The sequence below is a fragment of the Callithrix jacchus genome, chromosome 4 (assembly GCF_049354715.1).
Source record: "Callithrix jacchus isolate 240 chromosome 4, calJac240_pri, whole genome shotgun sequence".
NCBI classification, from domain to species: Eukaryota; Metazoa; Chordata; class Mammalia; order Primates; family Cebidae; genus Callithrix; species Callithrix jacchus.
Genome location: NC_133505.1, coordinates 144,972,683 through 144,999,769, shown reverse-complemented (window position 1 = coordinate 144,999,769; position 27,087 = coordinate 144,972,683). Strand labels below are relative to the sequence as shown.

Below are 27,087 nucleotides of genomic sequence, written 5' to 3'. Positions count from 1 at the left end.
ATGAAAGAAGGGGCAAGGGGTTAACAGTATGGAAATTCACTATTGTTTCATATGCCCTTTGTGGAGTCCTATTTTTATGATTCCTTTGCTATTTGCTTTATCTAATGTTTCTTTATAGCCCATCCACTGCTTTCTCATTAGTGGCCACAGTGTTTAATAAAGCAGAGACTATCCTTTACAAAATAAAGGCTGCTAATCTCTCCCCATGGAATGGACTTGCAAGACTGGCCAAAAACAGCATCTCTCAACAGCTCCAGGACGTGTGTCCAGTAACAGCAAAAACCAAAAAAGAGATGTTTAGTAGCAGTCATTTGAAAAATGCCAGGCTTAATGCTAGGCACTCCATATGACTTATCTAGGATGATCTTTTAAAAATAAGTGTTGTTGGCCGGGCACGGTGGCTCAAGCCTGTAATCCCAGCACTTTGGGAGGTCGAGGTGGGTGGATCACGAGGTCAAGAGATCGAGACCATCCCGGTCTTCATGGTGAAACCCCGCCTCCACTAAAAATACAAAAATTAGCTGGGCATGTTGGCGCGTGCCTGTAATCCCAGCTACTCAGGAGGCTGAGGCAGGAGAATTGCCTGAACCCAGGAGGCGGAGGTTGCGATGGGCTGAGATCACGCCATTGCATACCCGTCTGGGTAACAAGAGCGAAACTCCGTCTCAAAAAAAAAAAAAAAAGTGTTATTATTATTGCTCCTGCTTTACTGATGAGAAAACTAAAACCCTATAATTAAATATGTTGCCTAAGGTCATACAGGTAGCAAGTTGTGAAGCTGAGATTTGAACTCAAGGAGTCTGACTCCATGTGCTCACTCACTAGGCAAAGCCATCTCCTCCTCTTCTGGGAGTCAAAGGTGAGTGTCATTTTCTATTCCTATCCCCTTCCCAAATCCACACGGAATTAGAAATTCTTTTATGGCATTTTCCTCTTCCCTCTTGCAGTTTCCTCCAGAATGCTGCATGGGGTTTACTTACTTCCCTTATTTTCCAAGATACACAGACAACGGGTGGATGACATTTGCAAGATCTTTAAAGATCACTAAAAACTTCACTTTCTACTTGTAGGCCTTTAGGGAACAGATCAATAAAGGCCTGTGGCATTTTAAGAAATACTTCTCAATTTGTAGATAAGAGGGTACTCTCTCCCTCTTCACTTAGCTTCTGACTTTTCTTGCTACAGAAAACAGACACGAAAGTGCTGGTGTCTGCTCCTTGATCTCAAACCCCATAGCCATGCCCTGCCTGCAGCTTGGCCGGTCAGGGGCAGTCTTGTGAGCATTTTTCTCATCTGTTCAATTCATGAAGGAGCAGAAAAGCCTAGCAAATTTACCTAATACAGGATATACATCTAATCAGCATGCCCAAAAACTGCAGTTGTTAGATATGAAAAGAAATCTCTCCCCATCTCATAGTCTTAGCTGTCAGCTAGGCCAGTCCTTCAGAGAAAGCAAGTACGAATGCAGTTAAAGGGGAAGAAATACTTTTTGCCGTATTTAGTCACAAGGGTGGGTATTAATTGCAGGTGTGCTCCTCAGTCTTTCGATTCTTAAAGGGACTTAATCCAAGAATCAACTCCAGATAAAATCTGCTTAGTCGACAAGGCACAGTGGTTCACGCCTGTAATCCCAGCACTTTGCAAGGCCAAGGTGGGCAGATCTCTTGAGGTCAGGAGTTCAAGACCAGCCTGGGCAACATGGCGAACCCCTGTCTCTACTAAAAATACACAAAAAATTAGCTGGGCACGGTGGTGGGCACTTGTAATCCCAGCTACTCAGGAGGCTGAGGCGTGAGAGTTGCTTGAAACTGGGAGGCAGCAGTTGCAGGCAGTAAGCCGAGATAATACTGTTACACTGCAGCCTAGGTGACAGAGTGCGACTCTGTCTCCAAAAAAAAAAAAAAAAAAAAAAAGTCGGCTAAGTGCTGTGGCGATTGAGAAAAAGGGATTAGGGGAGCAATTGCTGCTTGGCTTTATAGGAAATGAAAGCTTCTGTCTCTTGACAATCTTTGGGAGTTGGGATTTGGTAGGCAGGGAGGGATGAAAGCTGAGGACAGTGGGGTCACCAGGACCTACCCTGGGCTTGGAGGGAAGCTACATCTTCCAGGCCCCTGTAAGTACACAGTGGTGGTCCCATGGCTGGAAAGCCCTGTCCTTGGCTCCTCCTCTACTTGTTTTACCATGTGGCTTGATTGGCTTCTTTCCCGTCTCAACTCGGATGTCGCCCCCTCAGAGAGACATTCCCGGATCGCCCTCTCTAGTGTACTCCCCATCACATCTCCTTGTTTCATTTACTTCCGAGCAGACATCAGTCTCATAAATACTTGTTTGCTTATTTGCAATCTTCTCATTAGACTATACCATCCGCTGAGCCTCTGAAAGGCCCTCAGGACATTCTCACGATGCTTTCTTACTTTGAAGCTTTTTATTTTTGGTGCCACATATCACGGCAGGGGTATGGGGAGTCTGAGGTGGTGGTGGTGGTGGTGGCCAACAGAGACCACTCAGTCCATCTGGGCTCTTGGTTTTTTAAGTATTGACAATAAAGACTGCCACCACTTTACAATATGAAAATAATGATGGCAAATATTTGTCCGCACTGGTTAATTGTTAACATTGCTTACAGGACTGACGATCGACTTTCTGCCTTCCGTGGCTCTATGCATTCATACAAGGTACACCAGGGTAGGATTAGGAAGAAGCGTTCAAAACTTGACTCAGTTTTCTGTGAGCAACAGCTGCTTTTCGGCAGCAGCGGCTGGAAGTAGGAGCAGTTCCATGAGGGTGCTGAGTTAGCAGTATCAGTAATCAAGATTCTCAGGGGAATGCAGGAAGCTCGACACCCTGTGTTGCAGGGAAGCCCAGCATATATAGAGGGAAACCTCCCTGCAACAGTCCACAGAAGCTGAGGATACCTGCACCCGGGCCCCCAGCCAATGCTGACCATGTTCACAAAATGTTGGAAGGAAGGCTTTTCACACCTAATGTCTGGCCACCAATATTCAAAGACTCACTGAGATAAATATATATATATATGAATGTGTTCCGGGTCCACAAGGGCGTGTAGTTTTAAGGTCAAGAACTTCCCAGCGCCGTACTCCCCTCCCATCTAACGGTTTATGTTCAAACTTTGCAGGTGCAGGAAGAAACAAAAAGTCAATCACTCCACTGGAAGTTCTAAGGAACTCCATTCATTGGCCCAGGGTCTTAGGGAAGGTGGGGGTTCCTCCCAGGTTAAAAGTCCCCTTATTCCACATCCCTTTGGATGCCATGTTTGAATCCCCTTCCATGAACACTCCCTTCGTGGAAGCTGTCTTTCTCTCTCCTGGATTTCCCCTCTGGAGTCCACTCCACAATCTCTCATGGAAGCCTGTCTTCCTCTCCTAAACTCCACCTCTCTCTATTCCCTTCCACTCAGTGTGGAAGCTGCTTTCCTCTCCTGGATTCCATCTTTCTGGATTCTCTCACTCAGTGTGGAAGCTGCTTTCCTCTCCTGGATTCCATCTTTCTGGATTCTCTCACTCAGTGTGAGAGTTAGCTCTTTCTTTCTCTCTCTAAATAAATCACTTTCTACAAGCACTTTTGAGTCCAACATTTACTATGCACTGCACCATGGTTCCCTCTCTCATTCTTGAGAGAGCAGGAGACCAAGAACCTGGAGAAACATCCTTTCAGGGGAGCTGAGGACACCCCTAAACCCCAGTATAACATATATATCTGAACACAACAGGAAATAATGAAAGGAAGGTAAAGCACATTAATGAAGCCAGTTCCTTAAGTTCATGCAGTTTGTCGGTTGAAAAGCACAGCAGATTTTTATTACAGGGCTGATGGTTCCATGCCCTCCTGGGACTCACAAAATATACAAAGGGCAGAGTGTCTAGCCAGGATGATGCAGCAGATAAAAAATGACTTATCGAAACTGATTTCCCAGTCCTTAGCATGTATTAATTTGCCAGATTAAAACACAGAGTAGGGGCAGAAAATTTAGGGCAATAACAAATTGAAATCATCTGACTTCCATTGCATAATGAGAGGGCAACAAGTTTAGATTAACATTCTGAGCACGTTGGTCCCATGGAAAACAGAAGCAGCTAAATATCAAGGGCAATTTTATTAAAAATTTATCCTTCGCAGGGTCATTAAAGCATATTGACTAAATTACCATGGAACAGCAGGAACTTGAGTGATGGGCAGTGTCTTGCAATCTATAGCAGCTTGCAGAAACTGCCTCCATAAATGAGCCACAAGGAAAACAGGAAAAACAGGGGCAAAGCTTTCCATGAAAAGGCAAAAATCATTACAATGGCAAATAAAAGTCCCAGATCACTTTAAAAACTCAATGACTGAACAGCTACTATGTGCAAGAAGCAATCCCTCAATTTAAAATGTGCACAGAAACCCTGGGTTTACAGGAAAAAAAATAGAATTAGACTTGAAAGGAGAAAGCAAAGCTGATTTATTGCAAGATTTGGGCACAAGGGGTAAGAATCTAGAAAATACAGCCACATTAAGATTAGAGAGGGATGGATATGGATGGATAATGATGGTGAGTACCAAATCGCAGATGTGCTCTTCTAAGAACATCCTGAATTAATCCTCTCCCAAGGACATGTCCTGGTCATAATTGGGGGTTTCTCTGTCAGGCACACCCTGCCCAGCGCCCATGATCAGGGCAGAGCAGAGGCTGTGATGTCAGGGCCACAAATGGGACATGATCATGCATGTGATTTAGCGTTTAATTGCCGTGTGACTTTGTCTATGTCCTCTAGCCCTTTACCTTTAAATTCACATCCCACCTTCCAGGGATATTTACAGGATCAAACAAATTAAATGAATGTTTAAAGAAATAGTGCAGATGAGACAGATCTTTACAGCTGTCTTCTCATGGAGAAGTCTACACAAGTCTCATTTGATGTAGCTCATGGTAGCTATTCCAACAAAGATGATTAAGCTTATTTCAAGTAAAAAAACTTAGAAATATCAGATAATCCATATTGAAAAGCATAAAACCTTTGGTTTTCACTCCATGTCTTAACAAAGCCACAAGTTATCGTTTTTCTGACCCAGCTCCACTTTCTTCTTTCTGTTCTCCCTTTTAGACTTTTATTCAATTCCAGTCATTATTCACTAAGGTTCTAATTGTTGTGGGATTACAAATATAAAGGAAGCACAGTCTTTGACAAAAAAAAAAAAAAAAAAAAAATCTCATCATCTACTGGAGAAATGAATGCCTGCAACTGTTCTTCAAGGCTCACTGTGATAAATGCTTCTGCAATTGTGAGGTATATAAGGACTGATTTCCCAGTCCTTAGCATGTATTAATTTGGAAGGCCAGAAGACACAATAACTTTGGAAAAGATACACTTTGCAGATGAGAGGACATGTGAACAAAGCACCGATACTGGAGAGAAAAAGGAGGGAAAGATGCCTCAAGGGAAGGAAGTGTCATGAGCAAGGCATGGAAGTGTGAAAGCAGAGGCCAGGGATGATGCTGGGAAGATCAGCTGGAACTTTACTGGATGTCAAATTAAATGCCTTACAGTAAGTGTTTCACACATATTAGGGCTGGTCAGGCCAACAAATCATAACTAAGAGGAGATAAACTAGGGAAAATTGGAAGTCAGAGAGATAAAACAGGCACTTAGTAAGATATAGATGATGTCAAAGTCGGTTCCTAGTTGTTCCAATGGCAATGAATTGGCTGTTGCGCATTTGGAAAAAAGATGCAGGGAAAGTGGAAGGCGATGGTCACCCATGTCTGAAACCTGGGTACCATCCTACCACTGCCCTCCCACCAAGCCCTACTGTCCTAATCAACCTGGCTGAGATCTCTCATACCCCACTGTTCCTACATATTTTACCAAGCTGTATATTATATATTAATGAAGTAACATGCCTTAGAGAATAGAAATATAATTTGCTCAAATTGCATAATATAAAGTATTTAATGCTACAGAAAGGGCAATTTGGAATAGTTTAGATACACTACTTAAATCTGTATACTTCACACACACACACACACACACACACACACACACACGACTGGATTTCTCAGCTTCTTAGCAGTAAGGTCTACCTTTCTTGAGGCCTGCTTGTTCAAAGCAACTTGCTGGGTCCTGGCCTGTGCTCAGTATCTTCTCTCAAATGTCCAGATGAATGGTCAGCCTCACAGTTTCAGTGGAACTGTGCATCTATGTGCCTACTCATTACTGTAAAATGTGTAGACAATGTAGTAAAACAGCCCTCGTGGTATGGAAGAAAACTGTTCTGGGCATCTGAATGTCAGATCCACGTGCCCTGACTGGTGAAAGGCAATTTTTGTAACCATGTAAGGTAATACTGGAATTTCAGATGATCTATTTAGGGAAATTATAATTTGGTAATCCCTCATTCAGGATTAGCAAATTACATGAATCTGGCAGGACCCCGTTCTGGATGGGGAGAAAATCATCTCTAGTAAAATCAGAAAGCATCTCCCATGAGACATTTCTGATATTTCCCTTTATGCTCTGTTGAGAACCTATCTATCTTCTGTACTCACCACCATAAACGGTAACTTGCACAGGATTTATGAGTTGAAGAGCTCATTTCTGTTAGATTCCAACAGAGCCCTTTGCAGGACCATTTCCAGAGGACTCGGGGGTGAAGAAGTGATTCCTGAAGTGACGAGAGAGCAACTCCATGGCCAAGCTACCTCTCCCTGTGTGTGTCATGATTCAGGCTCCCATTCATTCACTCAACGAGTAACTGCTGAGGTGTTACTAGAGGCCACGCCCAGGGCAGGTGTTGGGCACACAGCAGTGAACAAATAGATAATCTAATCTTGCAGAGCTAACATTTGGTATGAAGATAGTCATAAAATAATGAATTACAATAAGCTGTAATGAACATTCCAAATGGGGAAAGGCACTGTTCTGTGGGAAGGCATGTCAGGGTCTAACACAATAATACACAAGGTGTAATGCTGTATTCATCCTTTCATGGAACTCTAAATTTCACATTATAATACATATAATCAATAAATTAAACCTAGGGAACAAACAGGGCACCATCAAAATGTGAGCTGATTCGGGGGAGTCAATCTACCCCTAGGCCATATGGAGGGCATGAGGGCATATCAAATGAACAATAACTTTATTTTTTCCTTTTTCTTAAACTGTGAAAAATTATCTTAACACACGTGTCCTTCTTGTGGGGAACTGTGGTTTCCTTTTTCAAAATATCAGATATTATTTATAAATCGAACCAAACAAAATACGCTACTTAGGCCTCGAAAAAGTATAGCCCACAGAAGGCCTTGCATTTGTCTCTCTTGGTGCATGGAGAAAACCTTAATGCCAGGCACATTTCAAAGCCCAACTCTGGCTCTGGCTGAGAATTTAGCTTTGTTACTTAACACACATTCCCTTCTGGCCTCTCATGTAGATTGGCTTTAAACTTCATAAAGTTAAAAATCATTGCATAATTCCTTCTCTTTAGCAACATTCCAGTTCTTTTTTTACTCTGTCAAATTTGGCAGCAAGAATGGAAAATTCACTGATGAGCACAGGAATACTGAGATATCAAATGCCCTTCTCTGGGGTGAAGGGTGTGCCTGACTTCCGCACGTGCAGCCAAATGGAGTGTTAATTGCTGAAAGTGTACCTAGACCATGAAATATCAACAGACATTTTTTCCCCTCATGGTCCAGGCACAAAAAACAAAGCAGACTTAGTCTTCTGAAGTTCGCAAAATGGCACAATGTTTATCTTTGGAGTGAGGGAGGGATCGAGTCACAGAGGAAACAAAGAATTTTCAGAGGACATTCCCTTTCTTTAAAGTATGGATGTCACAGAGTGATATAATGGACACTGACGACTCAGAATGGGGGAGGGAGGAGCATAAGGGATAAAAAACTATGTATCAGGTACAAGGTACACTACCCAAGTGACATATTCACTAAAATCTCAGACTTCACTACTGTATAATTTGTCCATGCAATCAAAAGTCACCTGTACCCCTAAAGCTATTGAAATTAAAATAAATAAACAAATAAAATGTGGAATGACAAAGACAAGCCATTTTTTCTTACTTGGTCAGGTTTTTCAATCTCAGCACTATTCATGTTTTAAACAAGATAATTCCATTTGTTGGGGGACTGTGCTGCTCACTGAAGGATATTTGGCCACATTCTGGGCTTCTAACCAATAGATGGCAGTGGCAGTACCCTCATCCCCCAGCTCCTCCCTCCCACTGCCAGTTCTGACAACTGAAGATGTCTCTAGGCATTGCTAAATGTCCCCTGAGGACAGAATTGCCCCCATGGGAGAACAACTGTTTCATTCATTTCTATCCCACATGCCTTGTAGACACAGCTCAGAACTTCAACCAACAAGCTTGTCCAATCCCACGGCCCATGAGGCACATGTGGCCCAGGATGGCTTTGAATGTGGCCCAACACAAATTCATAAACTTTCTTAAAACATTATGAGATTGTTTTGAGATTTTTTAAAGCTCATCACCTATCAGTAGTGTTAGTGTATTTTATGTGTGGCCCAACATAATTCTTCAGATGTGACCCAGGGAAGCCAAAAGATTGGATGCCCCTGGCTCTACAACATTGTTCTAATTCCAAAAGGCTCAGAGCTAGAATCTAGGACTTCCAGAGAGGATCTAGGATGAGCCATTGATCCTTCCCTTTGCTTCAGAGACTGTGGACTACAAGTCACAACAAGTAGTTGGGCTACATCCTCAATTTTTATTTTCACCCTAAGAAAATGCATCAAGTTATTTCATTTCGTAAAACAGCTACCACTATTAGCAGGTTATCAAACAAGTCACTTTCTGGCTCAACTTGCTGAATCCCTGGCAAATAGCTATTCTGAGAGGTTTTTTTTAGGAAACAGATTTTGCTACAGCTCCTAAATATTCAAGGTGGAAAATCTTTCAAATTACTTATTAGCTTATGGTCATGTCACAGGTTCTTTTCTGGCCTTTATTGATGTCACTAGAAGTTACTGATATTCATCAGATATGCCCTTAGCACCTAATTCTAGGAAATACTGTACCAGTGATATTCATAGAAAAAATATGTAAATATTAATCATAATTAATTTAGCTAATTCATCTGAACAAATAATCTGTTCATTATTTATATTTTCTTCTCCCTTCTAAACTTTCTCCCTTGGCCAAATCTTACATTGTAATCCTTAATTTCAGTTTCTAAACATCCCAGATATTGACATATTAGACCAAATAATTTCTTTGTACCATTTCATGAAAATCATATCAACCTCACCAAGACTCTAATATGGTAAACAGCTAATTTCTTGCTCTAAAATTCTTAATTACCCCTGTAGATATCCCCATCAAGAAACAATCTATTTCTCTACCTTTTAAATATGAGGTATGGAGTGACCATTAACTTGAAATGACCAATGGGACATCAGCAAGCAAACCAACTAAACCCCCCAAACACTTGGGGATCTGAGTTCCTCAGTTTTCCCTGCCACTGCCACCACACAGATAACCTGCCATGCTAGAAAATGAAAGGTTTTCTAATAAAAAGCCTTATAAAAAGAGGCACCAGTTTTCTCAGTTGCACCTGATGCAGCAATTTTAAGTCAGCCAGCCCCATCCAAGCCACCGAGTGAAGATGCCTGAGTAAGTCCAGCTGGGATCGGCAAAAGAACAGGACGGCTGAGCCCAGCCTGAACTGCCTACTGCATTTTGGGGTGGTTTCCAATACATGAAGCACAGTCCCAACCATATTTATTTTAGAATATGAACTTGCTTCACTCTTTCAAGTGAATTCCAGGAGATTCCACTGTGTTTATGTTGGCAATTTAGTTGGTCAAGATGAGGTATACTCATTCCAACCCTTAGGAAGAACAAACTGGATTGGTCAGTTACATGTTGATTACCGCTGGGTAATAACGCATGATTACAGTGGGAAAAAGAAAAGGAAATTACTGTGGAAGGGCTGAGTCAACGCCCTTCCAGCAAGTGTATATCAGACATGAAGACCAGCAAGTGTAACAGAACCTACACCCAAAAGTTGAGTGGAAAAGACTTACTTTTTTTGTTCCATTGTAAAAGTAGTTCATGTTTTAGAAATAGACTCTTGCCTAAGATTTCAGTAGAATGCAGGATACATTTTCTCATGGAAACAAGGGTATAAGAAAATCCTGTACACACAATGAATATAACTATAAGCACATAAATAGATATGATGAGAAATCAGTATACAAAAATCAGATTTCTCTTTCATCTAGAACATAGATTAAATATTTTGTATTGACAATAAATAAAATGGAAAATAATAGAAAAATAAAAATAAAAAATACAATTCTTAAATATGCCACCATCGAAAGTGTACTTAAAGGAATATATATAGAGGGCTGGGCATGGTGGCTCACTCCTATAATCCCAGCACTTTGGGAGGCCAAGGTGGGTGGATCACGAGGTCAAGAGATCAAGACCATCCTGGTCAACAAGGTGAAACCCCGTCTCTACTAAAAATACAAAAGTTAGCTGGGCATGGTGGTGCGTGCCTGTAGTCCCAGCTACTCAGGAGGCTGAGGCAGGAGAATTGCTTGAACCCAGAAGGCGGAGGTTGTGGTGAGCCGAGATCGTGCCATTGCACTCCAGTCTGGGTAACAACAGCGAAACTCCGTCTCAAAAAAAAAAAAAAGGAATATATATAGATAGCCATGTAGAAAATGCTTATGATTTAAAGTATAAAGCAAGCAACAGGTTGACTGTGATGGCTCACACCTCTAATCCTAGCACTTCGGGAGGCCAAGGCGAATGGATCATTGAATGCAGGAGTTCAAGACCAACCTGGGCAACATGGCAAAACCCTGTCTCTACCAAAAAATACAAAAATTAGCTGAGCTTAGTGGTGTACCCAGGAGGCTGAGGTGGGAGGATCACCTGATCCCCAGGAGGTCAAGCCTGCAGTGAGCTATGATTGCATCACTGCTCTCCATCCTGGGTGACAGTGAAACCCTGCCAAAAGAAAATAAAAGGGAAAAGAAAAGAAAGAAAATCCTAAAAAAACAATGAATATAACTATCAGCACATAAGTAGATATGATGAGAAATCAGTATACAAAAATCAGTCAACATATTGGGATTTACAATGAACTTTTTCTTTTTTGGAATGCCCATGTTAAACTACTAGAATTTCTTTAAACTAGTCTTTTAAAATAGTATGCACACATACACAGATATCAAAATTTAAATATAAATATTGAGACATGACAATATGAACTCAGTCTCTCTCTCTCTTAAATTAGCCCCTTAAGACCAGCGCTCAACCTACTGGACTCTAGCTATGAGTCCTGCAGGCAGCCTGGGCTTTCCTTTCCCATCTACTCACTGCCCATGCCACCACTAGTCACCAGCTGCTCCTCATTGTCTCTGCAAACCAGGTCAGTGCACTCAGTCACACCTTTCTGCATTCAGCCCAGGTGGCCCCTTCCTACTGCCACCAACCTGAATTAAGTCCTGGTACCACTGGCTCAGCCTCTTCCAATAAGATCTTTCACGATGCCACTGACTTGGTTCTGCTGATTCCCAGATCATGCTGCAAACCCATCCTCCCTCTCCTCACCTTCCATGTTTAACACACAACTCTGGCAGGATCGCTTCCTGCTTACAGAGAGCAGGCCTTCTAGAACCTCTTCAATCTGCCTTTCAGATTCATCATCCACTATTCCTCACTAATTACAGTTTCCATCTCCAGGACATTTTTTCTCTACCAAGAATACCCTCTCTCCCAACATTTTACCTATATTTCAAAATCCAACTCAAATAATATCCTCTCCTTGAAGGATGTTCTCTCCTGCTAAACACGCTTCTTCTTCCTGAACACGCCTACTGAACTTTCCTTCTGATTAAACATACACAGCTACTTTGAATTGTGGTAATAGCCTGCCTCCTCTTGCTTTCCTACTAAATTATAAGCCCCTGACTTTGAATGTTTTGTTTTTAATCCCAGTTTTATGTACTGTTGGTTACAAAAATATATTTGCTGAATAAACCAATAAAAATAAGGTCTAAAAACAAAAAAATTCAATACAAATAAGTTCAATAACTTATTTTTTCAAGTTTAACCTGTAACAAACTTATTTTGACTTAATCTCACAGCTGGATTTTTAAGAAGTCAAATTTCACTGGTATGCTCCAGATAACACCCTCACTCTCCTTCTTTTTCTCTTTCCCTCTCAGACTCTGCAGAATCAGAAGCTCATCTCAAATTGTCTCTGCCAATATAAACATAGGACTTTTGATAGTTTTACTGTTGACACTTACAGACCTCACCAAGCAAGCCCCTCAAGATAAGGTTGTTGAAGGGCTAGAACCAACTTGAGTCTCTAGATCTGAGACACTTAATAATTACAGAGCTCTTATGGAATAATCAAATCACAAGAACTTCACCTAGCAGGATGGAGCAGAAACATTAGCTCAGCTAATAGAGGGTGTTTTCCTTGGACTGTGGACTCATGGCTGATGGTTAGGACCTTAAATATATTGAGGTGCTGATATATGACAATTTACAAAATTATTCTTTTAAGCTAGAGAGCTACAGTTCAATTTACAGTAGTAAATATGAGGGCCTTCTTAAGTCATCAGAAATATGAGGATATGCACAATATTATTCACATTTTACAAATCAGAAAATTGAGGCACAAAGTAACTTCCCAAGGCTACCAGGCATTCTAGCTCCAGAAGCTGCACTCTCACCGTTTTGCTACAAAATATTTTTTTTTAAAAAAAAAGAAAAAGTAAAAAGAAGTCAAAAGGCAACAGAGTTCCTTGATTATTCCACAAAACAGTCACACCATGCCATTCTCGAACACTTGCAGACACACTTGACCATGAAAGATTCCTCAGTGAATACCTATCTAGTGTGAGGGATTTCCACCCTCTCTTATGTTTCATTATCTTCACAGCCATATTACTCACATTGATCTTAGTTTACTCAAACCCCTAGGTCTGGAGTGTTGGCTTCTCTACCTATCCAAAACCATACATCCGCTGACCACATAAACTCTCAGCCCTGCTGCAAAGCCTTTCCTGATAAATATAAAGGGTTGAAAAGGCAATTCTGCTACCAATGACTGTTTAAATCCAGCCAAGTAACTAAACCATTCCAACTTCAATTTACTTATGAAAAGGATTTGATGACGTAGGATGTTATTTCAGTTCTAAAATATAAACCCATGTTGATCTTTCTCATTCTTGTACTCACAGATTATTATCTCAATTTAGTTTCTTTGGTGTGTTGTTTACCCTAGTGGGCCATTAAAAACTGCCACGTGTGTTTCTGTCCCTCCATTAGTCAATAACTAAATTAACAAGGAATTAGTAAGCTATGTGCCAGATGCTGTGCTACGCACCAGATGGATAAAAACAATACTCATAGTATGTCACTAGTTTTCCCTTAATAACTAGTGAAATTTTCAAGTCATGCCCGAGTCAAGAGTTTAGGAGACGGCCGGGCACGGTGGCTCACGCCTGTAATCCCAGCACTTTGGGAGGCCGAGGCGGGTGGATCACGAGGCGGGTGGATCACGAGGTCAAGAGATCGAGACCATCCTGGTCAACATGGTGAAACCTCGTCTCTACTAAAAATACAAAAATTAGCTGGGCATGGTGGTGTGTGCCTGTAGTCCCAGTTACTCGGGAGGCTGAGGCAGGAGAATTGCTTGAACCCAGGAGGTGGAGGTGGAGGTGAGCCGAGATTGGAGCCATTGCACTCCAGCCTGGGTAACAAGAGCAAAACTCTGTCTCAAAAAAAAAAAAAAAAAAAAGAGTTTAGGAGACATTACAATGTGTAGTGGAAACAACGTTAAGTGAAACTGTGGATCAGTAGGGACTAGAGGATTTATGCATTTACTTGATTTCTGACTTTATCACTAGCCTCCAAACACAGACTGTGTTTTTCTTTGGTTTTGTTTTCTCCACCACAGTAAAGACAGTGCCTGACACAGAAAACAATCAAAGATTTGCTGAATAAATGATTACAAAATCAGAGAATCTTCCCATTCTATTTGGAACTAGAGAAGATCTAGAATAAGTGAGGGGGGCCTCTGCATTTATACTCCCTTAAATAAAATTATGTGGGAAAAGTTTTAAGACACTTAGTAGAGTGATTCTTAAATATAGTTAACACTTGGAAATGGTGGTGCTTTAAAAAGATATTAATAGATAATATGAAAATCTCCATCTCAAAAATAATGCACAAACTCTTCAAAGGAAAATCACATCTCTAAGCTTTCCATGTTTGTTACTTACTTTTTCATATATTTTTACCATCTGCTGAAGGCTGTCAAATCAAAGAGTAAAGAAAGATGTGACGGAACTTAGCAGGAATTATATCAATATGTTTGCAAAGGAGAAAAAGATTCTCATCACTCAACCTTATGAGCAGGAAGAGAGAAGGCTGTGTGAGAACTATTTACTTAGCAGAATCACAGATTTTAGACACTTTGCTGCATTAACTGCACAAACAATATGTTTGCAAGCTTGTTGGATCAACCTCCAACAATGACACATTCAGGAGTTAAACATTTTTCATCAAATGTTGGATTTTTCCTTAATGCTAGAGATTGCTGCAAATCTTCTGAAGTGTCTTGGTCGCTTCAGGCTAAGAAGAGATTTCTCCCTGTTATGAGAAGCAAGACAAATTAGCCATTTCACTCTGAAACTTCACTAATGATCACATTCTTCCCAAAAGGAACTCTAGAAGACCAAATGCCCAGAGTTAAGAACGTCAAAGCTAACCATCTGAAGAAACATCCCAAGTGTAAGACTCTGCCCTTAAAACATTACTGGGAGGGGACTAAACATAGCTTTTCTTCCTTTGTCCTGTTTCTCACTCCCATACCAAGGCACTGACAGCAGTATTGATACATAATTTAAAAGCACACTCCCCTCCACTTTGTAACACCAGAACTCTAAACAGATACCTTGAAGCTTAGGAATACCAGCCATACAGATAAACTTTTTGTCCATGATTCTCTCACCTGTGTATTTTCTGTAGATGTTTGCTAGTCTTTTGTTACATAAAAATGCCCCAGTTGGGTGCAGTGGCTCACACCTGTAATTTCAGCACTTTGGGAGGCCAAGGTGGGTGGATCACCTGAGGTTGGGAGTTTGAGACCAGCCTGACCAATATGGTGAAACCCCGTCTCTAATAAAAACACAAAAAAATTAGCTGGGCATGGTGGCACATGCTTGTAATCCCAGCTACTTGAGGCAGGAAAATCGCTTGAACCCAGGAGGTGGAGGTTGCGGTGAGCTGAGATCATGCCACTCCACTGCACTCCAGCTTGGGCAACAAGAGCAAAACTCCAACTCAAAAAAAAAAAAAAAAAAAAAAGAAAGAAAGAAAACCACAAAATACTCCAACAGTAAATTACACTCTTTCCCTTTCTCCAACTCTCTCACACGCGCATGCACATACACACAAACACACACACATACACACACACACCCCAGACCCATTAGCTAACTTAGTGGAAAAGACACTTTGATTCCTTCTTACATGTGAATTTAACTCATAGAACTAGTGAGGGAATATCACTATCATGGGAGGGCACGGAAAACACACAGGACTCTGAGCCACTCCTAGTTTTACCCCTCATTAGCCTGTAGCTTGGCTTTTCTGCTCCATCATCTATACAAGAAGAGCAGTGACTAGCACCCACAAGTCTCCCTGGATAGACTTAGCAGGCAAGGTAACCCACCATTTAAGAGCACAGGTTTAACCTCAGGCTGAATTATGATTCAGATAGTGACCTGGTCATTTCACTAGCTGTGTGACCTTAGCATCAATGTGCCTGGTGCATAAGTGTCAAATGATCAGCCCCTGTCATTTCTCCTTTAAAAACTGTAAAGCACTCCACCAGCATTCACTTCTATTATCTAAAGATGCACATAAAACAAGATACCCAGTAACAGAATATTCATCAAATGCCATCTCAGTGTCCAATATCATCTCCTTCCTTATCGCCAAAGCCAGCCTGCCCTCCTCAGATAGGACACTCACGTCGCTCACATGCTTACAGAGCCGGATGGCCAGCCATAATTCCACGCCACAGCCTGTGAAGACTCAGCCAGCTGTATCAGTTAATAACCTCACTAAAGGTTATCCATCAGAAAGAAGGGAAACAAGTCCTAATTATTCTTGTCAGAGAAGTCATTAGATGCGTACCATGGCTCCTATACAGTCTGTCTGGCATTTATGGAAACAGCACACACCACAGGAAAATGTTGCCAAAGCAGATGAGTATTTAACCTAAGTATTCAATAGACTAATCCATTTCAAAGGTAATCTACCTTCAGAGAATCTTTCTGATTCACTACAGTTCTGACCATTTATTTGCTCAAGCTGTAAAATTTTTATTTGGGTTCCATAGCCATTTCAATAAATCAAACTTTCCTTTTCTCCCCCTTGTGGAATATAGTTCCTAGTCTGAGTGATTTAACCTCATTCCTATTTAATTTGTCAGAAGCAAGCATCACTGATTTTTTTAAACCCTCTGGTTGAAAGTCTAGGGCCTCCTTTCTAAATGAGAATACTATCCTCGGGATATTGAATTTCATTATTGGCTAGTTTCTGTTTAATCTTGGAGGAATCTCCACAAAAGGAAACTATGTCATTTTCTTTTCAGGAATTTAATACAATTGCTCCATACTCTTTAGAGTTTGACTTGGTTCAATTTCTCATGTTTATAAGCACTAACAGATACCAACATGTGAATAAAATGCATGATCTAACTTCTAAAAAATAACACCTAGGATCTGATATAAAAATGTGCCACGCTCTGGTTGGACAGACAAACGAAAACTGCCTCATGTGGCTTTATCCCTCTTGATTAGTAGATCCAGACCAACATTTGAAGATGTCCACCATACCTTGTTTTAAAAGATTTCTTTTTTGCAATTACAGAGTGGTATTCAGTTAACAGAACAATTGTTTTTATAAGCTGCATCAGAGACAACTGAACATGAAAAACTACCATCCCCATATATAACTAATTTGTGCTGTGCACGAAGAAGAACCTGCTTTAAATTTCCATGCCAATATACAAACCCCATACTGTACCAGGCAAGGTACAGTTTTAGCCACATTTTCAATAGTAGCTATTGGAAATACCACCAGGACAAGGCTATCTAAAGACATGTTCAGTTGTGTGTTAACTACACAAAAAAGACACTGTATAGTTTAAAAACAAATTTACACAGCCTTACATTTCAATTTTTTCTTTAAAAGGAATGAGTTGCATACAAGGGGGTTAAATGTTTTATAGAAAAGAAAAAAAAAAAAATAATTTAAAAATAAATAAAATATTTTCTATGCCTACAAAATACTTACATAAAAATGACTGGAAGATTTTTATAGGAAATTTCTTAAATAATTTATCATGAGAATGAGTCATATAGAAGCACCAAGACTAAATTAACATACCCTTCATATGTAATGGAAATCCAGTCTTTTCCCTGGGAACTCATCTAATTCTCTCTTCTATAAATATAATTTTTGGGAGAATACAGTAAAAGCATTTAATACATTAATGGTATTAGCAAAACAAGGACTTATGTAAGAGGCTTTACTTGGGTCATTATAAGTATTACAGAATTACAAGATAAAGGGGTGTGGGCTTCTGGAGATTACTAAAATGTTGATATAGAAATTCCTTGTGCAGAGAGAAGGAAGATAAAACGCATTATTCTAAGCCAGAAAGTCTATACTGTGAACCAACCTCTATACCGAAATAAGTATTTCAAATCTCAGAACTGGGAAATGATCATGGAACCCCCACTTGTGACCTATCAAAGTCAGGTTACCATCAAGTTTTATTTGATGTTAATAATAACATTACCCAAAGTATAGTTATCTTATCATTAATTTTCTAGCAGCTTGGCCAAAATGTTTATCTAAGATAAAAGTATACTACAAAAAATTAACTTAAGGCTAGGTCTGTTGTGAACTGAAGTATTTCCCTCCAATCCTGATATTTAAGTAGTTAAAAATAATAGCATGTTTCCTGATCATCATCTCCCCATTGCTCCTCCCTTCTAAGCACCCCTGCCTCCAGCAATCACCATCACTCTACTTCTGTGAGATCAACTTTTTTCGATTCCACATGTGAGTAAAATCATGGTATTTGTCTTTTTGTACCTGGTTTTATTTTATTTAACATAATGTCTTTTGGGTTCATCCAGAGTTATAGTTAAATTGGAGGAATAAATTTCAGATCTATTGTATAGCAAGATAGTTATACTTAGTGACTATGTATATATATTTCGAGACAGGGTCTTACTCTGCTGCCCAGGCTACAATGCAGTGGTACGATCTTGGCTCAATGCAACATCTGCCTCCTAGGCTCAAGTGATTCTCCAGCCTCAGCATCCCAAGCAGCTGGACTACAGGCACAGACCACCATTTCCTGCTAATTTTTGTAATTTTCTGTAGAGATGTGGTTTCGCCATGTTGCCCAGGCTGGTCTCAAACTCCTGGGCTCAAGCCATCCCCCTACTTTGGCCTCCCAAAGTGCCAAGATTACATGCATGAGTCAAATGCCCAACTACAATATATTGTTGAAAAACAAACAGTGGCTGTTACGTGCTCTCACCATAAAAATGATGTAATGCATTTGTTAATTAGCTAGATTTAACCATTCCACAATGTATACATACTTTGAAATCATGCTGTACATAATAAAGCATACTATGATATCTATCAATTAAAAAATTATAGCATGTAGCAAAGGCCCTTATCTTTTTAAGCATTTTGGAAATCTCATTGTAAAGACTGATTTATTGTTTTTCTTTTTTCTGACAGTGTCTGATTTTCTTCCCAGACATTAACTAAAAGTACTAAGGTTTATAATGGTGTCACTGGACAGTCCATTAAAATAGGCTTTCCATGATTTCTGGTAGAGTTAACCTGGTCAGTCAGCTCCTATACTCAGCAAGGCTAGCAGAAAGCACTTCTGGGCTGGAGGGAAGCCCAGTACAAGTTCAGAAAGCAAGTACAAGTTTTCAAAACAGGTGCAACTGTTGACATAACCATTAAACATCCTGCTTGTGCATAGCTCCTAGAAGAATGGATACTTACTCATTTTAATTTTTAACACAAATCTCTGTATTCCACAAAAACTATTCCCAGAAGAATTTCCAGAATAATATATAATCTGTGAGTTGTGTCTCTTAGTATGACACCAAAGCTCACTCTCCAGTATTTGGAGACCTAACCGCAGAAGAAAGATTCACCGGTTGCACTTGGAAGTTACAGAAGTGATTAGCTTAGCAGTTGGCCTCACCTCTTTTTCAAGAGTGGAGATAGCGAAGTAAAACAAAGCTAGAGGGGGTCACTCTGTGGTGCCTAAGAATGCCAGCTGCCAAACGAAAAGGATAAGGTAAAACTTTACATTCCAGAATCAAAGAGAGTTAGAGATGAATGAGATCCTCAAGATCAGCCAGCTCAGGCATCATCAATAGTTACTGTGTTTAAGAATCACTTGGGATGCTAGTGAAAGCTGCACCTTCCTAGTCCCATCCACTGAGATTCTGACTCAGCAGCAGGAGCAGCAGTGGTACCAGCAGTGATATATAACATTTCTAAAGCACTTGCTTTGTGCCAGATACTGTGCTATGTTTTTTTTAAAATGTCACCTTATTTCATTCTCAAAACAATCTTATTCGGTAGGTACTACTATTGCCCCCATTTTACAGACAAGGAAATTAAGGTAGAGTGACTGAGGCATCTGTCCAAGGACATTCTGCTAGGAAGCACAAGAATAAGAATTCAAACCCAGACTTGTTTCAGAGTTTGAACTCTTAATCATCACCCTGAACTACCCACCAACAGGGTAAGGGTGAAGCCCAGGGCATCAAGAAAATGTCATAACTCCAGTCAATCTTTTCTGTATGGAGAAACTGAAACCAGAGTGCAGTCTCTTATCCAAGAAAAAAACCCTTCGGTGCACTTGCAGGAAGAAATCCACCCCTGGATGACACCAGCTATTCCTGAATATTCCTCAACATATGTTCCTCTAGGGAGGAAAAGGACAGAATGCATTATTAAACGCTTTCTTGTTGGTTCCTGCTGTGTTACTGTGACCAAGGTGCTGTTACAGGGCAGAGTTTCTCTCCTTTTCTGTCCAACTCACCATTCACTCAGAGAATATGACATACTCTGGTCAGCATAAGAGACCCCCAATCATGATGATTCTTAAAAGGGAAAGCAGGAGGGAGAGATGCTATCATAATGGGAAGGTGGCAATTGGACTGAGGGAGATAAGTTTCATATAATCTGGAGGAAAAAAAAGATGTGATTCTGACATGCCTCCCAACTGTGGTCTTTCTCCCCCTAACCTGACCATTCTGAAATCTCAGTATATATCAAAATATTATCATTATTATTGCTTTAACATATGCAAGTAGACAGACTACCCAGAATGATCAGATCTACCCTACACTGGAACTACTCACATACATTCTCTTAAAAGGTTACAAATATACTAACAGCCTTTAATGCAGAATGAGTCCAAAATGTCACAAATTTATGGAAATTAGTCCCTTTTTGATGTTAAACCATCAGAGTAATTTAGGGGGACCATGAGCAAGAGTAAGAACCATTGTTCGGAATGAAAGATGAGCTAGCATGACCACAAACAACACAGAGGCATTTTCAGATAACAAGTGCAGGGGATCAGAATGTGTTCCTGTCCCAGTGACGCACACTGTTGGCGACGTCAAACCAACCTTCATCACTTCCACCTGCAGGTCCTCGTTGAGCGAAGGCGTCACTTTCACGGCATTCAGGATCTGATTGAGCAGCTGCTTCTCATCAGAGTCTGTTTCCATGGATACAAACCTCTCTTCCGACAGAAGCTTCTGTAGAGAGGCACAAGGCAGTGATCACAGATAGGAAGCAGCGAAGAGCCTTATTCAGTTGTATCTTATTATGGATTGATGATCAAACGTGTAGCTGGAAGCTATTAGGAAAGAACTCATGCTATGTGCCATTAAAAAGAAAAATTTGGCTGGGTTCGGTGTTATGTCTGTAATCCCAGCACTCTGGGAAGCCGAGGTGGGTGGATCATGAGGTCAGGAGTTCGAGATCATCCTGCCAACATGGTGAAACCCCATCTTCACTAAAAACACAAAAATTAGCTGGGGGTGGTGGTGGGTGCCTGTAATCCCAGCTACTTGGGAGGCTGAGGCAGAAAAATTGCTGGAACCCGCACCAAGGGGAGGGGCATGGAGGTGTGCAGTGAGCCCAGATCGTGCTACTGCACTCTAGCCTGGGTGACAGAGCAAGATTCTGTCTCAAAAAAAAAAAAAATGCAAATGGTTTTTGGCAAAGACATTTTCCTGCGGATTATTCATTCTAAATTTCATCAAATAAAACTCTAATGTGCTGGCCATATAGGGTATTTAGTTGGTGGGGCTGAAGAATGTTCCTGCTAAGAGGAATCACGCCCTGCCCAATAGTCACCCACACACATACACTTTCTAAATGTGGCTTCATCACAGGAAAGAAGGTCTTGTAGACAACAAGTTCATTTTTCAGGTTTTTATCTTTTTACTTTCTAATGTGAGCTGTCATTTATCCAGGAATTATTTAGAAATCCAGAAATCTTAATGTATTTCCCCATCAGAAAATGCATCCTAAAAACCTAAACAAGACATTCATTTTCACGAGGACTCCCAAGAGTCCAGCTCACAGGATAGGCTTTTTCTATTTCTCTTTCTCATTTTCATAAAATTCTTTTTCAGATTGTATCAAAACCACCTGCCCACAACTTCTACTCCCTCATCTTCCCCCAGAGACACACGGATTAAGCTTCGAAAATATCTGAAACCAGCTATCAAGTCCACCCAAACCTTGTCTTCTCCACACTAAACCTCTTCAGGCTCTTTCAAATGTTCTCTGCCAAATAAGGTTTCACTTGTGTTCTTCTGCTTAGAATGTGGCCTCAAGAGTGGTTGATATTAACAAGTGAAACCTAACTTGGATCACATTCTCAGGTCAAATGAGCTTAGTTGGTTGTCACAGCACATTCTATGCTGACTCACCTTAAACCCCTAATTCTCATTCACAAGGACAGCAATTGAGCTGTTTTCATCCATGATGTCTTGGTACAATTGATTTCTGAGACCCCAGTATAGACCTTATGTATCTCCCTATTCAGTTTGTTCTTTCCAAAGTGGCTTCGAATTGCAGCCTGTGAAGAACTTTGAGAATTCTGATTCATCCAGTGTAATGACTCCCTCCTTTTACCTTCATGCCACTGAAGATTTCTAAAATATATTTCAAACCTTTTTATTTAAGCCTCCCTGAAATTTTGCCTATATTCTTTCAAAAGGATTTTTTTTCCAAAATCATGTGATATATCCAGGAAAGCCCAGAATTAGAGTTTACATACAATTTATTTTTTACTTAAAGAGATAAAAACTGAGAAGCTCTAAAAATGTGCCTAAAGTTAGGAGGCAGCAGGAAGTGGTAAAAAGAAGACTCACAGCCCACCAAGTTGCTTAAGTTACTAAGATTCAGTAAGCCCTTGGAAACATGGCACTGCAATTTAGAATATTCCAGCGTTAAAGAAAGAGAGAGAGAGAGAGAGAGAGAGAGAGAGAGAGAGAGAGAGAGAGAGAGAAGCTAAATGGAAAATCTACACAATACTAGAGAAAAACGAACAAAAACAGCAGATCAAAACAAATTCTCATCCACGTTTATGGTTGGACCAATGACCCTGGAGAAAAGCAAAAGCTTTTAATAACATTATTGATAATGTTTAAATGATTCAAATGCTGCTATGTATTAAAATATACATTATCTAATTCTAATCTGCTGGCGGAAAAAGAGCTGTTTCTATTTCATAAGTTTTATCTCTTAAAAAGTATTAGGAACCTTTCTGAACTCAAAAAGCTAACTATGAAGCAGTTCATACTGACATGAAAAGACATCTGACAGATGCCACCGTAGTTTATCCATGGCCACACTCAACAAACCCATGCAGGCTTCAACTTCACAGCGCTTGTCTCTTAGAGGCCAACCACTTTAAAAAGTCTGTGTGTTTACATAGTCATCACCTTTTTACTGCCAGAATTAGACCCATTATGTTTGGGGTAAAACACAAACCCAAAAAATGTATTCAAGCAAATCTGACTTTTCTTATTCAATCAAATTTCTTTTTTCTTCCTAATCTTGCTCTGGAAATAAAGGATAGTAATCCACTTATCAATCTAACTGTGGCATAAAAAACAAAACAAAATCTTTCCAATTTACCATCAATTTTTATCATATAGAACCTTGGATGTTGAATATATAAAGGATTTGAATTGGTATGAACAAAAGCCATATTTGTGTGGGCTGAACTAGGTACCTATGGATCAGTGTCTGATCACAAAGGTTCAATGAAATAATGCTGTATACAGAGAACTTCTGGTGCCTATACAAAAATCCTGTTATTTTCTATGGTTATTTCCTAGTCCAATCAAATTTCTGTCTGAGTCTTTAAACAGCCAGTATTTAAAATGTTAACTATTTGCCCATTCAATGGCAAAGTGGTCTGTCAATTTCTATTATCCCATTGTATTCAGTCAAAGCCATACCTGCATCCCTGCCAAAGCATGTTGGGCCAGCTTCACATTCTTGGATTCCAAAGCCAACTGGAGAGGCAGCAGGCATTTCTCCCTGGCAAACACAAAAATAAGGACAACATGTGAGCTCAGCAAAGCTGGCAGTCAAGTGATATAAGCCTTATGTACATCCACCCCCAAACGACACTACACACATACACGAAAATTATAACCAATAATAAAAATGCACATGGGCTTAAGAGAAAACACAGCAAATAAGCTGTGCAGAAATGGCCCATCAACCCCTTGCCTTCTTGGTATGGCTACAGGAAGAGCAACAATGATCTTCACTAATTAGTACCTGGTACACTCATTAGTACACATTGGGACCCCAGCCAGTATGTGAACATGCTTTGTTCTTTCCCCAATTAACAGCAGCGCTCACACCCAGCACACCTGGGGTGAACAACTCCAGGAAGCACCATTAAGTAGATTTCTGTGTCTTGCTTCTACCTCTTCCTTACCTGGGTATTATATGCATCACCATCAGCATTCTGCCTCATCAATATACACCAAAATTCTATTAGTTTGTCAATTCCTCCCCAACTCGAAGTATTCAACAATAATTTGTAAATTTAACATTTGCTCTATAGTCTCCATCAAGAAGTAGATCTTGTGACAGGTTCTTAATAAACATGTTTCCAAGACAGAAATACAAATGAACCATCAATGGCATTGGCTGATGAGAGGTGCCTGGATGCAACATTATCTAGTGTCATGGGAGAGACAAAAAAAAAAAACAAAAAAAAACCAAAAAACCAAAAACCAAAACAAAAAAACATGGAGAGCTACTTGGATATTTTAAAGCTTAAAAAAACAAAAACAAACAAAAAACCAACAGAGCTTTGAAATACGTTAGGAGTAAACCATAAGAGTTACAAAGACAAAAAATCTGTTAGAAGTATCTACTCTAAATAATTAAACAACAGACCAATAATTTTAATCAATTTCCCTATGGTGTCACTAGCACAAAAATAAAATGTGACTTCATTTTACCAGGTTTCTCTGCCCCCACCTAAACCAGAGCAGCCCCATTCCTATCTGTTTTATATTTTCAGCATAAACTGAAAGATACATTGACTTTAGAGTGTGAAAGCTATGGCATTAGACTGCAGGATTTCATCGTTGGAGAAATAAGGGTTACTGTCATAGAACACAATGAAACCCAAAGTTAATCACAGCTCTGACTTCCCCCGTCCACTCTGCAGCTCTGCTGCTTTTCCATAAAATTCTTCTATCAGCAGCTCCACAACCAATGAAGTGACAGTCACACATTCTTTAACATACCAACCACATAGACTACGAAAACAGACTATCAGGAAAAATATTTGCCTTCCTAATCCTCACCTTTCCCCTCATCAACCCAATGTTACAATATTCATTTTTGTGGTGACAATTAATACTACGGCCATTTTTCATTAGATTCATCCTTTGACAGATGGATAAATTACCCAACTGTGTTACATCCAGTTGGGTGGCTGTAACTTTGTCACTGTTATAACTGTGACAAGCTGACAATAAGATAAGGCAAACACTGTGGTGCAGTCAATTAGTGCAGAAATAGCAGGGTTTTTTTCTAATTTTGTTTCTTTTGTTCAATGATAACCAGTTTAAGAGCTTAGAAAAATTAAATGGAGGCATGAAGGTAGAGTGGGAAGTAGAAACCATGGGCAGATGGTATGCTAACAGAAGCAGCACAGAATTTCATCTGTAAACCCTTGGAACAATCGAATTTCCACCAGGATTAATCCACTGTGAAAGAATGTTCAACTTGGATTTGGAGTCAGATTGGCCAATGAAAGAGCATAATAGAAGGGAAAAAGCACGGAGGTCCAAAAGTCTTACAGCTTAATAGCCCAGGGAAGAGAAAATCTATTCAGTAGCGAAGGGCTAAAAATGTACAAGTATTTACACATTACTCATTGGGTACCCAATGAGATTGGATGCCATGTCCAGCAACAACAAGGACCCTTTTGGAAATGCTCAACCTGCTGACTCTTGGAAAGCAGCAATATGTTCACCTATCCACATTACTCTGCCGTTTGCAGTATTAGCCCTTGAAATCCTTATTCTACTCTCTCACCTGCTTATACATTCACATGACTGACACCATTAACCTGAGCCAGGTTGCTGACAAATGCCAGGATCTCCAGATTGCACCACGAGCAGGGGACATCACTGCACTGTTCCCATGTAAGCCATGGTCACCAGGACTGGTAGAGGAAGGTGGTTCAACTAGGATTTTGCTGAGTTGAAAGATATGGGTGTTTAGTAGAAAGAACATGGGCTGTGGAATCACACAGATGGAATTCAAATGCTAAGCACTGATAAGTTTTGCAGTCTCAATTGGGATACTAAACTCTGTGGGTCTTAGCTCCCTTATCCATAAAAAGGGCATTTTAAGACCAATCCAGCAGAGTTGGAGTATAATATACAGATAACATGTAGATGATATATGTATAAGGGATTGTCAAACTTTTTTGGTAAAGAGCCCCATAATAAATATTTTAGACCATGCATTCCAAATGGTCTCTGTCCTAACGATTCCACTCTGCTAAAGCACAAAAGCAGTAACAGACAATGAGTAAACCAATGAGTATGACTAGTTTTATATGCTAATAACACTTTGTATACAAAAACAGGCAAAAAGCCAGACTTGGCCTACAGACTGTAGTTTGCCCAGCATTGATATAGACAAAATGCCCAGCATAGATCATGATCTTCAGCATGGGACAAGCAAATCAAATCTTTTTCTGTATCCAGAAAGATTTTGCACAGGACAGTGGCTAACTGTCCCGGGAAGGTCATAGCAGAGGCAAGCACAGCATCAAGATCTCCCTTATAAAATAAATGCTTTGGAAAAATATCACTACAGACAAAGATTTCAGCTGGATATTAAACCAAGACACTCCATCATTCAACCATCCATCCAATCATCTATTCAAACAACATCCGAGTGCCTCCTGTGTGCCAGGCAGCATGCTGAGAGCTAGGGAAGGGTCAGCAAGGAACAAGTTCACAACAGGTACCTGCTTTTCATTAGCATTCATGGGACAAAGAGAGAAAAAAGAAAATTAGCACTTATTATTCCTCTCATCTTAACTGTCACTACAACCTTCTTATCCTTATTCTAAATTTGAGAAAATTGAGGTTCAGAAAGGTTTTGTAGCCTGTCCAAGGCCACACAGTTAACATGTGTTGGAAACAAACTCAAATTCATCTGACTCCCAAGAACAAGTTCCTTCCAACTTCCTTTGGTCTCATAAGATCAGAGAAAAGCTAGAATAGATGTGTTTCTTAACTCATTTTAGTTCTTAAACACACACACACACACACACACACACACACACACACACACACACACAATCTGGCAAAGGACCCTCTTACCAGGGGAGGGTGCCTATCATTTCAGGGAATCCATGGGTCCCCAAACCTCAAC

General features: G+C 40.2%; 2 protein-coding genes across 5 annotated transcripts in view; one reads left to right on the top strand and one right to left on the bottom strand.

Annotated features, from left to right (window-relative positions):
- ARFGEF3 (ARFGEF family member 3) overlaps positions 1–27,087 on the bottom strand; it is a 182,280-nt gene that overhangs the window by 113,652 nt on the left and 41,541 nt on the right. For all 4 annotated transcript variants that reach the window (XM_035296841.3, XM_078370168.1, XM_035296844.3 and 1 more), the window contains 2 exons: positions 23,622–23,703; positions 20,766–20,897 (listed from right to left, as the gene is read on the bottom strand). In XM_035296841.3, coding sequence (XP_035152732.2) covers positions 20,766–20,897; positions 23,622–23,703 — 214 coding nt within the window. The remainder of the gene's footprint in view (positions 1–20,765; positions 20,898–23,621; positions 23,704–27,087) is intronic.
- On the top strand, positions 12,597–12,901 carry PBOV1 (prostate and breast cancer overexpressed 1). The gene is given in 2 exon segments (XM_017971427.3): positions 12,597–12,675; positions 12,678–12,901. Coding segments are annotated over 2 exon segments (303 nt in total).